The following is a 13,944-nucleotide window of genomic DNA, read 5'->3' as shown; positions in this document are numbered from 1 at the left end:
AAATGGTTAATCTCTCCTTGACTTCGCTGCAGAGGTGTGTGTGGATAAAGCAAGGGCTGAGGAGTTTGAACAGAGGGCCTCAGAGTTAGCTCAAAAGGCAAGTGCCCTTTCTTTCCCTCTTCTTTATCTTCCACCCCTCCCTTGTTTTCTATTTCTTTCTTCTCACTTTGGCTCTCCTAATGAAGTATGCGGCCTTTGAAGACCATTCACGACTGCACCATTTAGCTTTCTTTAATTAAGGCGAGATTACTTGAAATCGTTCAAACAGCCATTTGTAATTAACAGTATTCTGAGATTAAAAAGGCCCATGTATTGATTGTTGGGAGCGTTCCTTTATAATTGTAGGCCGAAATGTATGTGGTCGAGGGCAATGGATCTATAGATGCCAAACCACAGCTATTTAACTACATCTTTTCCTGATGGCTAGTTAACTTTTAAAATGAACAACAACATTTTTTTATGGTTTTACATCCAGTAAATTATTGAAACTCAAACTTCTGAACTTCCCTCTATGAAAAGTTGCATCTCTGTATTTATCCCCTTTAATTCAGTCAGCAAAGCACAAAAAAAACCCACCTTTGTCACTATTATTTTTGTGAAGACTAGTTTTGTGCAATGAAATTTTATGGTTATTTGTAGTTTATGTATATGTATACTACCATTCAAAAGTTTGGGGTCTGTAATAAATGTTTTTGAAAGAAGTATCTTATGCTCACCAAGGCTGCATTTATTTGGTGAAAAATACAGTAAAAACAGTATTTTTGTGAAATGTCACTACATTTTAAAATTTTCTATTTTAATACATTTTAAAAAGTAATGTATTCCTGTGATGGCAAAGCTGAATTTTCAGCATAATTTATTTCAGTCTTCAATATCACATGATCCTTCAGAATACATTCTAATATGTGGTTTGGTGCTCAAGAAACATTTCTTATTAACATAAATTTTACTGACCCCAAGCTTTTGAATGGTAGTATAGTTATTTATCTGTCAGATATTCTATTAAAAGGTTTAGCATCTACTACTAAGCAATGTATAAGCCTAAACCAGCCTGATTTTATATAGCTCTTCCTCAAGACCCTCTAGACCCCCCCAAAGGAAGTTTAGCTCTCTTTGGCTGGTAAAGCAGTTTAAAGTTTGATCTGCCTTTCTCAATACAAATCTTCTGATGCAACTTTTTGCATAAACCCTTAATTAAATTCACTGTTTTGTATTTGTTTCATTGTAGTGTAATTATCTTTCATTTCAGTAATTAGTGTTCAGCCTTAGTACATAATTCCAACAGAGGAACACATTTGAGCAGTACTCAAACATCATTAAGAACTGTTATGATGGATTTTTGTTGCTTTAGTATGTGTTTTTTGTCATCTGCTGATATGGTTTTGCTCTCCAGTTTGATGAGGAGTTCCTGGGCAGACAGGAAGCTCAAGCCCAGCTGTTGAAGAGAGAGGAGAAGATCAATGAGCTGGAAGCTGAACTTCAGGCCTATAGAAATCAGGTATCTATGCTTTTCTTTCTCTTTGTTTTGGCCACTTCTGTCACTGTTTTTGATGGCATTGCTGCTGGGATTCCACTCTTTCTCTGTTCTAACTCTTTTGTTCTTTTATTTCAGTGTGCATCTGTCTAACTTTATGTTTTTTGTTTGTTTTAATCCCCTCTTTCTGACATTGTTTTTCTGTTTTTATGTATGTCTTAGTTTAGTTAGTTGACATTAAATGTTGTGAATGGAAAATCATGACACTTCAGTTATTACACCAGTGATGTATTTGCTTTAATTGGATTTCTATCATCTTTCCTGAAATAAACAAACAATGTGCAGATAAAGATGTTTTTGGCACTATAAACTAGCACATTTTTAAATAAATATTCAGCATTTGAATGGGGATAATGTAAAACTGACTCTAATTCAGTAGTTGTTCAGGGCAACTGGAAGGCTGCTTCGCTACAGGTTCCTTTGGTAGATGACAAAGCTACGATAAATTGTGTGTGGGGGAAAATTCGAAATCTTGTGCCCTTGGCCAGTGGTTTGTTTAGATCCACACAAGCAATATGGGCACATCTGTTCTCCCTGGCCAGTCTGTCTTTTAGCTGTATATGCAAGTAATAAGGGATTTTGTTCCCCCAGTCCCTAATACACACATCTCCCACTATACCATGATAATAATGCAGAGAATTACCCCTCAGCCTTACATTTATGCCTTTTTTAATCGGATTACTTGTGTGCCAAGTATGCTCATCATGCCCCTTATTCTTGTCAGCCCTACATGCACAAATATTTTGGTTCTTTTGGAGCTGACATTAAACATGTTTACAGCATTAGCGCTTCTTTCTGATAGAGATTGGCACAATCTGTCCTAATTGTTGTCTCTACTTCACCCTGAACAGCTGCTTTAAAGCCCTGATCTTAGCTACTTTATGTGTACTTCATATTCTTTTTTGGTATACAGTGATATACCAGTATATTAGCACCATATTAGTAAAGAAATGAATTGTTGTTTTCTTTGTGCTTTGACACTATTGTAGTGTATTATAGTATAGTGTCTCTCTCGTTTTTTTTTTCGCATTTTTAGCTCTCCTTGCTTTGTGTCAGTAATCCTCTCCTCCACTCGACTCTTCGTTTTTTAGGGATGTGCAAACCCCTCCCACTGACATGACAAATAGGGCATCAACTGAACAGTTTGTTTGATCAATTGCTTTTTGGCTCAACGGGCTATCGTCGATAGAGCGGATCAATTCTTAAATGATGGTGGCCAATGAGCGAAGTGAAAGTTTGGAGTGCAGGCAGTTAAGCTGATCCATCTCTTTGGGGTGCGATCGTTTGCAGCAACGCAAAATGTAATCACCCAGTCAATTCTCCACGTATGCAGGGGCGTCAGTCACGCTGACTCTTAGCCTGTGAATTATCTGGAGGCCAGCATGCTCGCAGTTTGAATTAGAGCACACCTACTTGTTCAATAAATCCCCTCCCCACACCCTTGCAGCTGTTTGCCATTCAGAATGAATGGAATGAATACACTAGAGTAATGTATCGTACTTGTTTTCTCTAAATGTTTGATAGGGGTTTGAGGTGGAGGTGTTTTGAGTGAGGAAAGGGTTATGGTCTTATTAATCTTTTATATTTACTTATCAGAGTAAATCTGCAAGGACAGGTACTGTAAGTCTGTGTTGTGCAGAAATTTAACATTAAAATTCAAAGGGTCTTTTGTTTTTATTTGCTTCCTCAATTTTTGTATCTGATATCGCCATGATAATGCCATGAACTTATTGCAGCGATGATCCCTCTGGAATTACACAGGGTTTAAGGACCTTTTCTCAGTGATACAATTGGTGATGGATTCTTGCAGCGATCAGACCTGAAAATGTTCTTTTTACTTGCCCCGAATCTTAATCACTACATCAATCCACCACTTAGAAGTACATTGCTACAGTAGCCAGCAGGATTCAAACCTGCTTTGAGAAACCTAAATGCACAGGGCTAAAATATTAGCATTAATCCACTTCCAAGTCCCTTTTTTCTTTCATTGTCATCTTGACAATGAATTATTTAATGTTAATTTATAACTATGCTATTTTGCATGGTTAAATAATGGGGTTATTTGTGAATTTATACAACTTGAAATGTGTATTAGCATATGTAGAAATTTACATTTACATTTATATTAATAAAAGCTGTTAAAAGATTGTTCATTTTTACTGGTTCATAATACTTACTGCATTAGCTTCTTGAACTGAATTGAACCTTATTGTTAAGTGTTGTCAAGCTTCTATTAATCAAAGAATCCTGTAAAAATGAATCAAGGTTTTCTCAAAAATATTCAGTAGCACAACCATTTTTAACATTGATAATAATAAGAAATGTTTCTTGAGCACCAAACCTACATTAAAATTATTTCTGAAGGATTATGTGACACTGTGAAGACTGGAGAAATGGCTGCTGAAAATTCAGCGCTGTCATCGATAAATTACATTTTAAAATATAATAAAACAGAAAACAGGTGTTTAAAATTTTAATATTTCATAATATTGCTGTTTTAACTGACTTTTTCTTCAAATAAATGTAGCCTCTGTAATCATAAGACTTCTTTTAAATACAAATCTTACCCCAAAGTTTTTAACATTAATATAAATTTTAAAGTTTTAAAGAAACAGGAACTGAATTAATATGAGGCATGTTTCTCCTCTTTTGTTCCTTTTTTGTCTTCTGTTTTTATAGTTCGGAGCCGTTCCAGTGGTCTTGCCTTCAGTGCAGTCTCTCCCAGCCTTGTCTTCAACTGCCTCTTCCTCATTCCCCCCTGCCCCACCTCCTCCTCCACCTGTTTCTGGGGCTGCAGCTCTGCCACCCCCTCCACCTCCACCTCCTCCACCAGGCTGTGCCTTCATACCCGGGATGCCTCCACCTCCTCCTCCACCTCTGGGACTGGGCATTCTGACATTCTCCTCAGTCCAACACACTCTGCCTTTCGGCCTAAAACCCAAGAAGGAATTCAAACCCGAGACTTCCATGAAGCGCCTCAATTGGTCCAAGGTAAAATTTTCTGTACCATAATCAACTTTTTTTTTTTTTTTTAGTCTTTAACTTCATTCAAACCCTTGTGGGACAGAATCCTCCTTTGGTGCTCAAACAGTTGCTCAAACAGCAACAGCAGACTAAAAGGACAGATGTTTGCCAAGTAAGAAAACTTCTTCTGTTTGCTGCCAACCGCTATAAAAGGAAATGTTTCTCCACTGTGAAGGATCACACTTTACTGTGCGACTTTCTGCTTTCATTTTCAGCAGATGTTGTGGAACGATGCCTTTCGAGTTGTTAGTTTATAATATTACGATTAATATTTTATCTCTGTCCTTTTAGCCACCGTCATACAGATGTTTTTAAAGAATCCGCCATATGCTTCATCTCATCCGAAACCTGTTTGTAATTAGACATTAGGCGGACACAAAGAGGCTTTTTTAAACAGCTGCTTGAGAAACCGATGCCATACAATATTCATGGCTCCTGACCCAAGACTTTTATCACTCATTAACAAGAGCTTTGCAGCTTAGGAAGCCAAAGACGAGGCAGCTGGTGCATCATGGGAAAAATGCCACCCCGTGCCCGTCAAAGGGTCTGAATGAAGCAGTGCATGTTCGCTTAATCACACTCGCGGTTGGAAACATGGGCTAATCACTTCCACTGAGAGGCTACTCCTCAGGCTCATGTTCAGTCCATTCCTGATTGTTTGATTTCTTTGAACTCGTCCTCATGGAGCAGATTTGAAGAGCTGTTATTGGCTCAGGTATTTGGCAGGAGTGTGAGGTCTGTTCATTAGCACAGCCAGCCTCATTGATTACCCTTTCAGTCTTTATCTTAATAAGAAGACTCCTTTAACCTGATTGTCCCACAATGCTCTTTTCTCTCCAATGTTACTATGGGTTTCTTTCACACCTCCAAATTCATCACCAGAAGCAAAAAGCAGACCTGCCAACATGTACGCATTTTGCGTAGCAGGTACGCATTTTGACCTCAAAGTACGCTGGTACGATTTGTCACTCTATACTACGCAAAAACCCGGGTACTCCGTGCACACGTAGTACTCAAATCCAGCAAAAGAGTTCGACCAAGCTGAGCGCTGGGTTCATTTCCCCAAATAGCAAGAGGGGATGATTGACAAATGTGTACGGCCTATCAATAAAAAGACACTGCAAATCGACAGCTACACAAAATCCCGCTCGATCCCTCCTTCCACTCCCGCCGTCTCAGTGACTGAAATCTCAAGCGAGGACAGTACACTCATGCACTTTTAACTCCTTAAGGTAAACGAGTATAAAATGCACAAGTAATGTTGAACAACAAATGTAAATAAAAATGAAATCGCTATATGGCTTAGCGATTATGAAAATGTTGTGATGTGTGACTGACTGACAAGTGCGAGTCTGGAGAAACAGGCGTTTATTTATTCTCAGTGTTGAGAAACGTAGCCTATAGCCTACATATGTGTTGCGTTATTGTGTCAATACTAACTAAAGTACCTAATTATGTTACATAGCCTACTTATTTTGTATGAAAACTAACATCTTAGTCACTTATGCATTTAAAATTACCGTTGTCTGAACTTGTCTCAAAGCTGCGCGAGCTCTCATAAACACAAATGCACGCGCGCACACAGAGAGGTAAAATGAAAATTGCCATGCTTGGTTTAAAATTTGTTCTTGCTTGTGTTATTTTTTATTTTTTTGTCAAAAAAACATTTTTAATTATCCACCCGTGTTTTTAAGATTCGGTAAATGACGGACGCTTTAGTTAACACAAGCCCTTCGTTATATGTCAGACTAACTTCTTGATATTCTTGAATACTTGATTCGTTTTGCTCTTATTGGTCCTTTCTATTCATTGTCAACAGTTTTCTATAAATATGTTTGCATTGGCTAAACTTTATTCAGCGAAAATATAAATAGAAACCCTTTTTTGCTGTCTGCAAAAGTAAATATTCCTCTTTTTTATTTTCTTTCTTTCTTTCTTTCTTTCTTTCTTTCTTTCTTTCTTTCTTTCTTTCTTTCTTTCTTTCTTTCTTTCTTTCTTTCTTTCTTTCTTTCTTTCTTTCTTTCTTTCTTTCTTTCTTTCTTTCTTTCTTTCTTTCTTTCTTTCTTTCTTTCTTTCTTGTTGAATTTTATTTTAGGACAGGCAAAACTAACCATATGTGAGCAAGAAAAGTAAGGTTAAGCTTGTCTGATAAAGATGCATTGTTAATGTTCTTAAATATGGTAAAGCACAAGCGTTAATTGATTTTCATTTTTATGGAAGTCAATGGAAGATCTTTTAACATTTGAGATGAGATGGTGTGTAAATGGAGTGTTGTGCCATGTTGTTGATGAAGAGCTATTTTTTACACATTTGCTTTAATTTATTTTTTTATTTTGGTAATTTCCTTGGTACTTATGTGATAATTGGATAACTTCTGCCAAATGTGCATCAGTGAAGTGTGATTTATAGTAATACAAGGTGTTGTTCAGTTTGCCTATATTTTCCTTGTTTACTTTTTGTTCTTTACCTCTTTTGTTTTCTGCTTCTCTTTCTTCATCTCTTTGACATTTATTTTCTTTTTTCCTTTTTTTTCATCCTCCTTTTGTTTTCTTATTTCCTTTCCTTTCCTTATTTTCTTTTTTCAGGAATTACTTTGTTTCCTTTTTTTTTTTTTTTTTTTTTTTTGGTGCTTTTTACCTCTAAATGATGATCATCAGTCATGCCTAAAATACCCCTTAAAGGGATAGTTCACCCAAAAATGAAAATTTGATGTTTATCTGCTTACCCCCAGGGCATCCAAGATGTAGATGACTTTTTTTCTTCAGTCGAACGCAAATTATGATTTTTAACTGCAACCGCTGCCGTCTGTCAGTCAAATAATAGCAGTAGATTTTCATTTTTGGGTGAACTATCCCTTTAAAGCACTGCGATGAGGGAATGCAACCCTCATCGCAGTGCTTTAAGGGGTATTTTAGGCATGTTTTTGTGTGGCCCACGTGTGGTAATGTCTGACTGGAGATCTCGGCCCTGTATTTTCATGAACTGAGATGACTGAGAATGATCCTCTTCAGGGCTGCATTCTGCTGTCACACACACTTGACATGTAGGACAACAAAATAAAGACATGCAATAGAACACAATATGAATATTTGAACAGCTTTACTTTTTCATAAACCCACCTCACTGGTGCATCACGTTTCCTAGCAACTCCAGCATCTTGACCTCCCGTGATATGTCATGATGATGTCAGGCCATGATTTTTTTTTTTTGCTTTTTGTTTCTGTGTAGATCTCACCCCAGGAGATGTCCGAGAGCTGTTTTTGGGTCATTGCCAAAGAGGATCGTTACGAGAATGAGGACCTGCTTACCAGACTGGCTGTTACCTTCGGCACACAGAGAGCCGGTCAGTCAATGTTAACTTTTCTTTGTAGCTCTGCAAATAAACCTGATGCACTGCATAAATACATTTTACTTTATTTTTTAATTTTTTTTTATTTTTATACTAACTCTGCCTAGCCACAGTTGCCATGTTTCTATTAAAGGTTGCGAATTTAACTTATGCACAATATTGGAATATTGCAAAAAAATATGCGAATAAAGCGTGTTCAAGAGAAAAATCATCACTTCCTTGGAAATTGGTGCAAAATATCTGTAAAAAAAAATGGAAGCTGCAGTCGAGAAGCCACTGTGGCTCTTTTTTCATACATCATAAATAGTGCAATAAAATAGCGCAACCAATGCAGATGCCTCGTCTTTGAGAATGCAACAGTGTTCTTGGAGGTTTTTGATTACAGACTTTGGTCTGAATGCCCTTTCAGAATGACCAAACCAATGTTTGAGATGCTGTGCAATGAAATTGGGCTGCTAGTTAGTCTAATTATCTAATCATGTCTTTTGTTGAGGCAAAATCAGTTTTTTTTTTTTTTTTTTTTTTTTCCAAAGTTTTTTGTGCATTTTATTTTTTTATTTTGCATTTAAGAGATTTCTTTGTGATTCCATAGTAGTTTATGTGCATGTCGTCTTATCGGAAAATAAAATAATCTGCCTCAATCAGTTTTTATGCACATTTTTAGAATTTATGCTCACCTTGGCATTTCCATCCAGCACTTTTTTATACAGTATCCCAAAAAAATTTACTTTAAAACTTAAAACATAGCTAGTGAAATAGCGAGGATGTAGATAATATTACTTCTAAACACCAGAAAAGCTAACCTTGAGTTTTTTCCTTACTGTGTATAGTACCTGTTGCTCTGTGTATCTTTCTAAATAATTGCATTGTTCGAAACAAAAGTTTGAACAAGTATCCTGATCAATTCAGTCCAATCTTCAGGCTTTATGTGGCACATTTCAGCCCATATTGTTTTATTAAAGTTTCTTAATAAAATACAGGCCTGCAAAGAGGCTGATATTGAAGAATGAGTCGGCACAAAACTATATTAGACCCTACTGCAAACTCACAGACTGTCTATAAATACAACAAAGCACTGTTGCTCAGTGGTTAACCAATCATATCTTAAAAAACACAAGTTTTTAGCTTTTTTTATGTTGCCATTTATATTTACTTGAGGTAGTCAAATGTATTTTAGGAAATATCTGTTTTTATTGTGTGTTGTTTGTGTGTAGTTTTTCTCCATTCTGTTTTGCCCTATTTTGTGCTATTGAGGCAGTGAAAGTATTCAGATTTATAATGAACCTTTGGAAAAGTTTTTTTTTTTTTTTTTTTTTTTGTCCAAGAATCAGCTTTCTAAATGTTCTACCTCCATCAGTCAGACTTGTAACCTTTCTTGACTGAGCTATGTGGGCTTTAGACACAGACTCCCAAGCTGATGTCAGAAACAATTGTATTATTGATATTCACTACAACACTTCGTCAGGAAGTTGCCTGCTGCTGTTACCATTGGGTTTCTTTACCACTACCCACACACAGACACTAAATAAACCGAAGGGAGTTAGACACACCAGCAATTAATTTTGTACCTAGAACAAGGTTTAGGATTTAGTCATTTAAACACTTTTACAGCCACAAGATAATTAAGATCTCTCCCTCTCTCTTTCCCCCCTTCTGATGATTTATTCACATTAAGCTTGTTTTGAATTGCTCTGGCATGTTGCTTTACTTGATTTTTTTTTTCTTTCAATTATTCATATCAGCATTGTCTACCTGTCACTACCCAGCTCTATATGCAGATATCTCTTTCTCTCTCTCTCTTCCATCCTTCTCAGTACCCACAGGGACCAAACCTTGAATTATGCACACAGTTTAAGACGTCTAGTTTCAATAGGGCGAATGGTTAAAGCGTGTTTTACAAGGTTGTCAGATTATTTAAATTATAAGGCGTTTGAGGCGGATATTTTACACGCCGGCGAATCAGACTTTAATTATGCGAACATGCATCAACCTCAACTCCGTCAGGTAAACAAAGTTCATCTTCCTCATTGTGATTTCTTTCTCACTTTCTTTGAAGCTATTTTATCTGTCCATTTTACTTTCTTGTGAACATAAGTGGGAAAAACTTTTTAATGAGTTTGCTTCAAACTTACTACCGGATGCTTTGGAGTGTTTTTTGTTGTAAGAGAAAGCTTTGAACTAAGCGTGTTTCATTTTATTCCGGGTAACGTCATTCCAGATCACTTCAACTGAGACGACCAGAGCAATGTGTCAAAGAGAATCTACAGATACATAGTAAAAACTATAAATTCACTGTGACTTTTCAGTATGACTACTGGTTATTGCACATTCAGGCAACAGCTAACCAGTGGCATTCAGACAACTGTATGGATAAAAACATTTAGATTTCTGATGTCTGAAATTACTCGAATTAATGGGTATATAAAGAGAAGATAAAAAATACTTCAGTGAAGTAACAATATGAGTTTAAGCAAGTCTTTATACATGCCAAATATATATCTACTTATATTTTAGGAAGGTTCTCCCTTATAGGTGGATATTTCAGGGTCTTTGACATCAATTTTTTGATAACCCCCGCTTTTGTAAGCACTGATGAATGTAAATGTCATTAGTGGTTAATAGCCCACTGATGAGTTTCATGTGTGTTACTTGCAATACATATGTCTAGTGTCTGCTTTGCACAAGATTGACCCACTTTGCTTTTGCTAACCGCTCTGTCTAGGTTAGAGTATTTAGATGGGTGTTATAGACCGGCTCGGTCTGTTAACCTGAAGCAGGATTTGGTGCTGTCAGTCATATGCTCTCCATTCTTTGAGAAATGAAGTCAACCTGTCAGATTCCACTTCACTTTACTTCAGGCCTGAGAATGCTGTGTTCCCAGACGTGATTACAGAACTCATGACAGCCGCAATCCAGACTTCCTCTCAAACAACCAAGCGCTCAGCATCTTTGGTCACCCAGGGGCCCATCAGAGTTCTTTCACATCTCACTTGCAGATGGACTCCTCTTCTGTCTCCTTTCACTCCTCATCAAGTGTATTTGGGAGCTGCAGCAAGTGCTTTTGTATCAGTTTTATTTATTCATTGCATTTCTTTAAGGAGCAGAAGCTAACGTTTTGAATCCTCACGTCAGGACGGCATCCGTAATGGCAGCGCACCGCTCCCCCGCTCGCCGCTCTTCATCCCGTCTCTCAAGCTCTCTTAATTTCCCTTAAGTGCACCAACATCTGGAGCCCAATTAAACATTAACCAGAAGAATCAAGACTTCTGCTCACTAAAATATTCATTTTCACCACTGCTTTTCGTTGTTCTCCACTGTTATTGTGCTTGCCATTGTTCGTCCCTGAAATGACTGCGCTGATTGAACAGACGTTTGATTTTACAGTCTGAAATCTGTTAAAGTCCTGTTATTTTGCCACATCCTGTTCCTGTCAAAGCGGCACATGCAGGAAACAATCACCAGCAAGCTTATTAGAGCAAGCTTGCCCTGCCTCTGACTTTCATAAACCCTCTATCACAATGATTCAAGCCTTTGTTGCACCATTGAGTGATTGCTGGAATAGAGCCCACACACAAAAAACATGCCATGCAATCTGCCACCCTGATACTACTGTCTGCAGTTTCACATGACTTGCTAAAATTATTCGTCAGTCAGAAAGCTCCTTGCCGTCTTCATTGGCAGTTTGAGTACTGGGTGTCTGAGGAACCTTAGTAGAGGAGTGCAGGAAGAGTCTGTATGAGGAAATGATTTTGGATGCTGTTATATTTGGTCACTCACTACTCCGTTTCAGTAGTTACTTATTGCACACTTGTGATTGTCATTACCTTTTGGACACCTTTCTTTCTTCAAATGAGTGATATCATGAATTTTTTTTTTCTTCCCCGTCATTCTCAATACTGAGCTGGCATTCTGACGCAGAGCACAGAAGCGCTGCACTGTTTACAAGTAAGGTTTTTGAAATATAAGCATTTACTATAAATACATATTGTAACCTTTAGTACAGTTTTCTTTTTTGAACCCATATAGGTATATACTGTTCATGCTTGTATAATAGCAATGTATAAATTCAGCTTTTCAGTGTTCAAAAATTTCACAGCCACAGTGACTTAGAAAGTAGAATAGATACTATTATTACTGAATACCACAAAAGAACTAATGATAAGAATACAATTTGAGAGTCTGCAAAACCAAGGAAAAAGGAAAAACCTATTATACAATCCTCTAATTACTGGTCTTTTATTGGCTGAACCTCCCATTGCTTCATTCGTATTAAATACAGTGCACTCAGAGCTTTTCAGGATTGTAAAATATTATATTTTAGTATCGCATTAGACCTTACCACTGTGTCATACAATAGAAAAGAACATTGATCCCACACACAAAAAGGAAACAAAAATTTGATGTGAAAATAAATAAATAAATGCAAGCACTATTATTTACAACATTAAAAAAAAACTGTTATGCAAGCTGACAAACAATCATTATCGTGAACTTTTTCATTATAAATCTGACGCTTTTCTCAATTTATTTATTCCTACTGTTTATATGAAGTTTCAGTTCTCTCTCTTTCCTGAAATAATAACAAGAGAGTACAAGCGTATTTTAACAATGTGGTCTTTGCTTCTTTAATGGCTGGTTACTTTGTTCACGATATTGCGAGTTCGGAGGCGAGCGTGTCCCTCTTGTCAGATGACTCTGCCACTGCCCCATTGACTTGAATGAGCAAGGGAGCAGGTGTGAGCGTGTTCGCTATGTGTGACTTTGTATGTATGTCATCTGTCACGCCTGCTTTGTGTTTGTGAGAGAGTGTGAGCACAGGTGTTGTAGCCTCTGTGAGTTGATAACATCTGCAGAGGCCAAATCTCTTCTCCGCCCACCCCTCCAGATGTGGCCCGTCCCATGGGAGCAGGTGCCGAGGCGGTGTTGCTGAGCCGAACGGCTGGTGGGATGTCCCAGGAGTGTTCTTCTCCGGTGGTACTGTGGTCCTAATAATAACCTATGTAAACTGCCAGACTGTACCCTGAAACAAAACCCCACCAGAAGTGATGTTCAGTGTTGTGTAATATGACCCTTGGTTGGTTCACAAGTTGCAAATTGCTAATGGATAAAATAGTGTGAGGTAGATCTAGCTTGTGAGTTTGCATTATCGGTCCAGAAACGTCTCCAGGTCATACGGTATAAACATAATTGAGTTTAGTGAGACTATATATTCCAGAGAACTTTATGACATGGTCTTAAATGTGATTTCTTGTAGGAATGATGCATTTTATTCAGCACGTATTTTTGTCTTTCCCTCTCTGAGGAGTGGTGTAGGTGTCTGTAATTGTATATCTGTCATCAAGGCCTTATTTTGTTATTTATACAGGTTGTCATTTATTAACTAAATATTGGCTCTGGTTTTTCTGTAAGGCAGACTAAAGTGTATAAAGAAGACTCACGGTTGGCCCACACAAAATCTGTGCCTACAGAAAGGTCCATATTACTGGAGTCCCTCATTCATAAAATTTTACCCATTCCTTCCCCTTGCATTTTTTTAAATAAGTATTTTGGTTAATTTGTTTGTTCTTTCAGCTGTCAATAACAGTTCAATACTCAATTTTTGCCACGTTTAAATCAATTCCACAGATTTTCCTTCAAAAGGCATAAAAGCTCCATAGATTCCATCTGGCCATGTTCAGAGATGTGCTGGTAGTGATGACTGCTTTTAAATGTATCTATCTATCTATCTATCTATCTATCTATCTATCTATCTATCTATCTATCTATCTATCTATCTATCTATCTATCTATCTATCTATCTATCTATCTATCTATCTATCTATCTATCTATCTATCTATCTATCTATCTATCTATCTATCTATCTATCTATCTATCTATCTATCTATCTATCTATCTATCTATCTATCTATCTAATCTAGACAGTCAAGCATAGACAGTAAAGTAGGCAATAGAGCTGTATGCCTTCTTTAGACTGTAATGTAAAGATTACCCATAAACCACAAGACTGGTGTTATCGACTACGATAGAGAGAGAACA

General features: G+C 37.2%; 1 protein-coding gene across 1 annotated transcript in view; it reads left to right on the top strand.

The window, feature by feature from the left end:
- Nucleotides 1-13,944, top strand: part of diaph3 (diaphanous-related formin 3) — a 332,513-nt gene that overhangs the window by 143,060 nt on the left and 175,509 nt on the right. The window contains exons 14-17 of the mRNA XM_067387955.1: nt 33-97; nt 1,394-1,498; nt 4,214-4,525; nt 7,787-7,901. Coding sequence (XP_067244056.1) covers nt 33-97; nt 1,394-1,498; nt 4,214-4,525; nt 7,787-7,901 — 597 coding nt within the window. The remainder of the gene's footprint in view (nt 1-32; nt 98-1,393; nt 1,499-4,213; nt 4,526-7,786; nt 7,902-13,944) is intronic.

Source organism: Chanodichthys erythropterus, chromosome 6, assembly GCF_024489055.1.
Source record: "Chanodichthys erythropterus isolate Z2021 chromosome 6, ASM2448905v1, whole genome shotgun sequence".
NCBI lineage: Eukaryota > Metazoa > Chordata > Actinopteri > Cypriniformes > Xenocyprididae > Chanodichthys > Chanodichthys erythropterus.
Note: the sequence above shows the minus strand (reverse complement) of the source record. Positions and strands in the feature narration are given on the sequence as shown.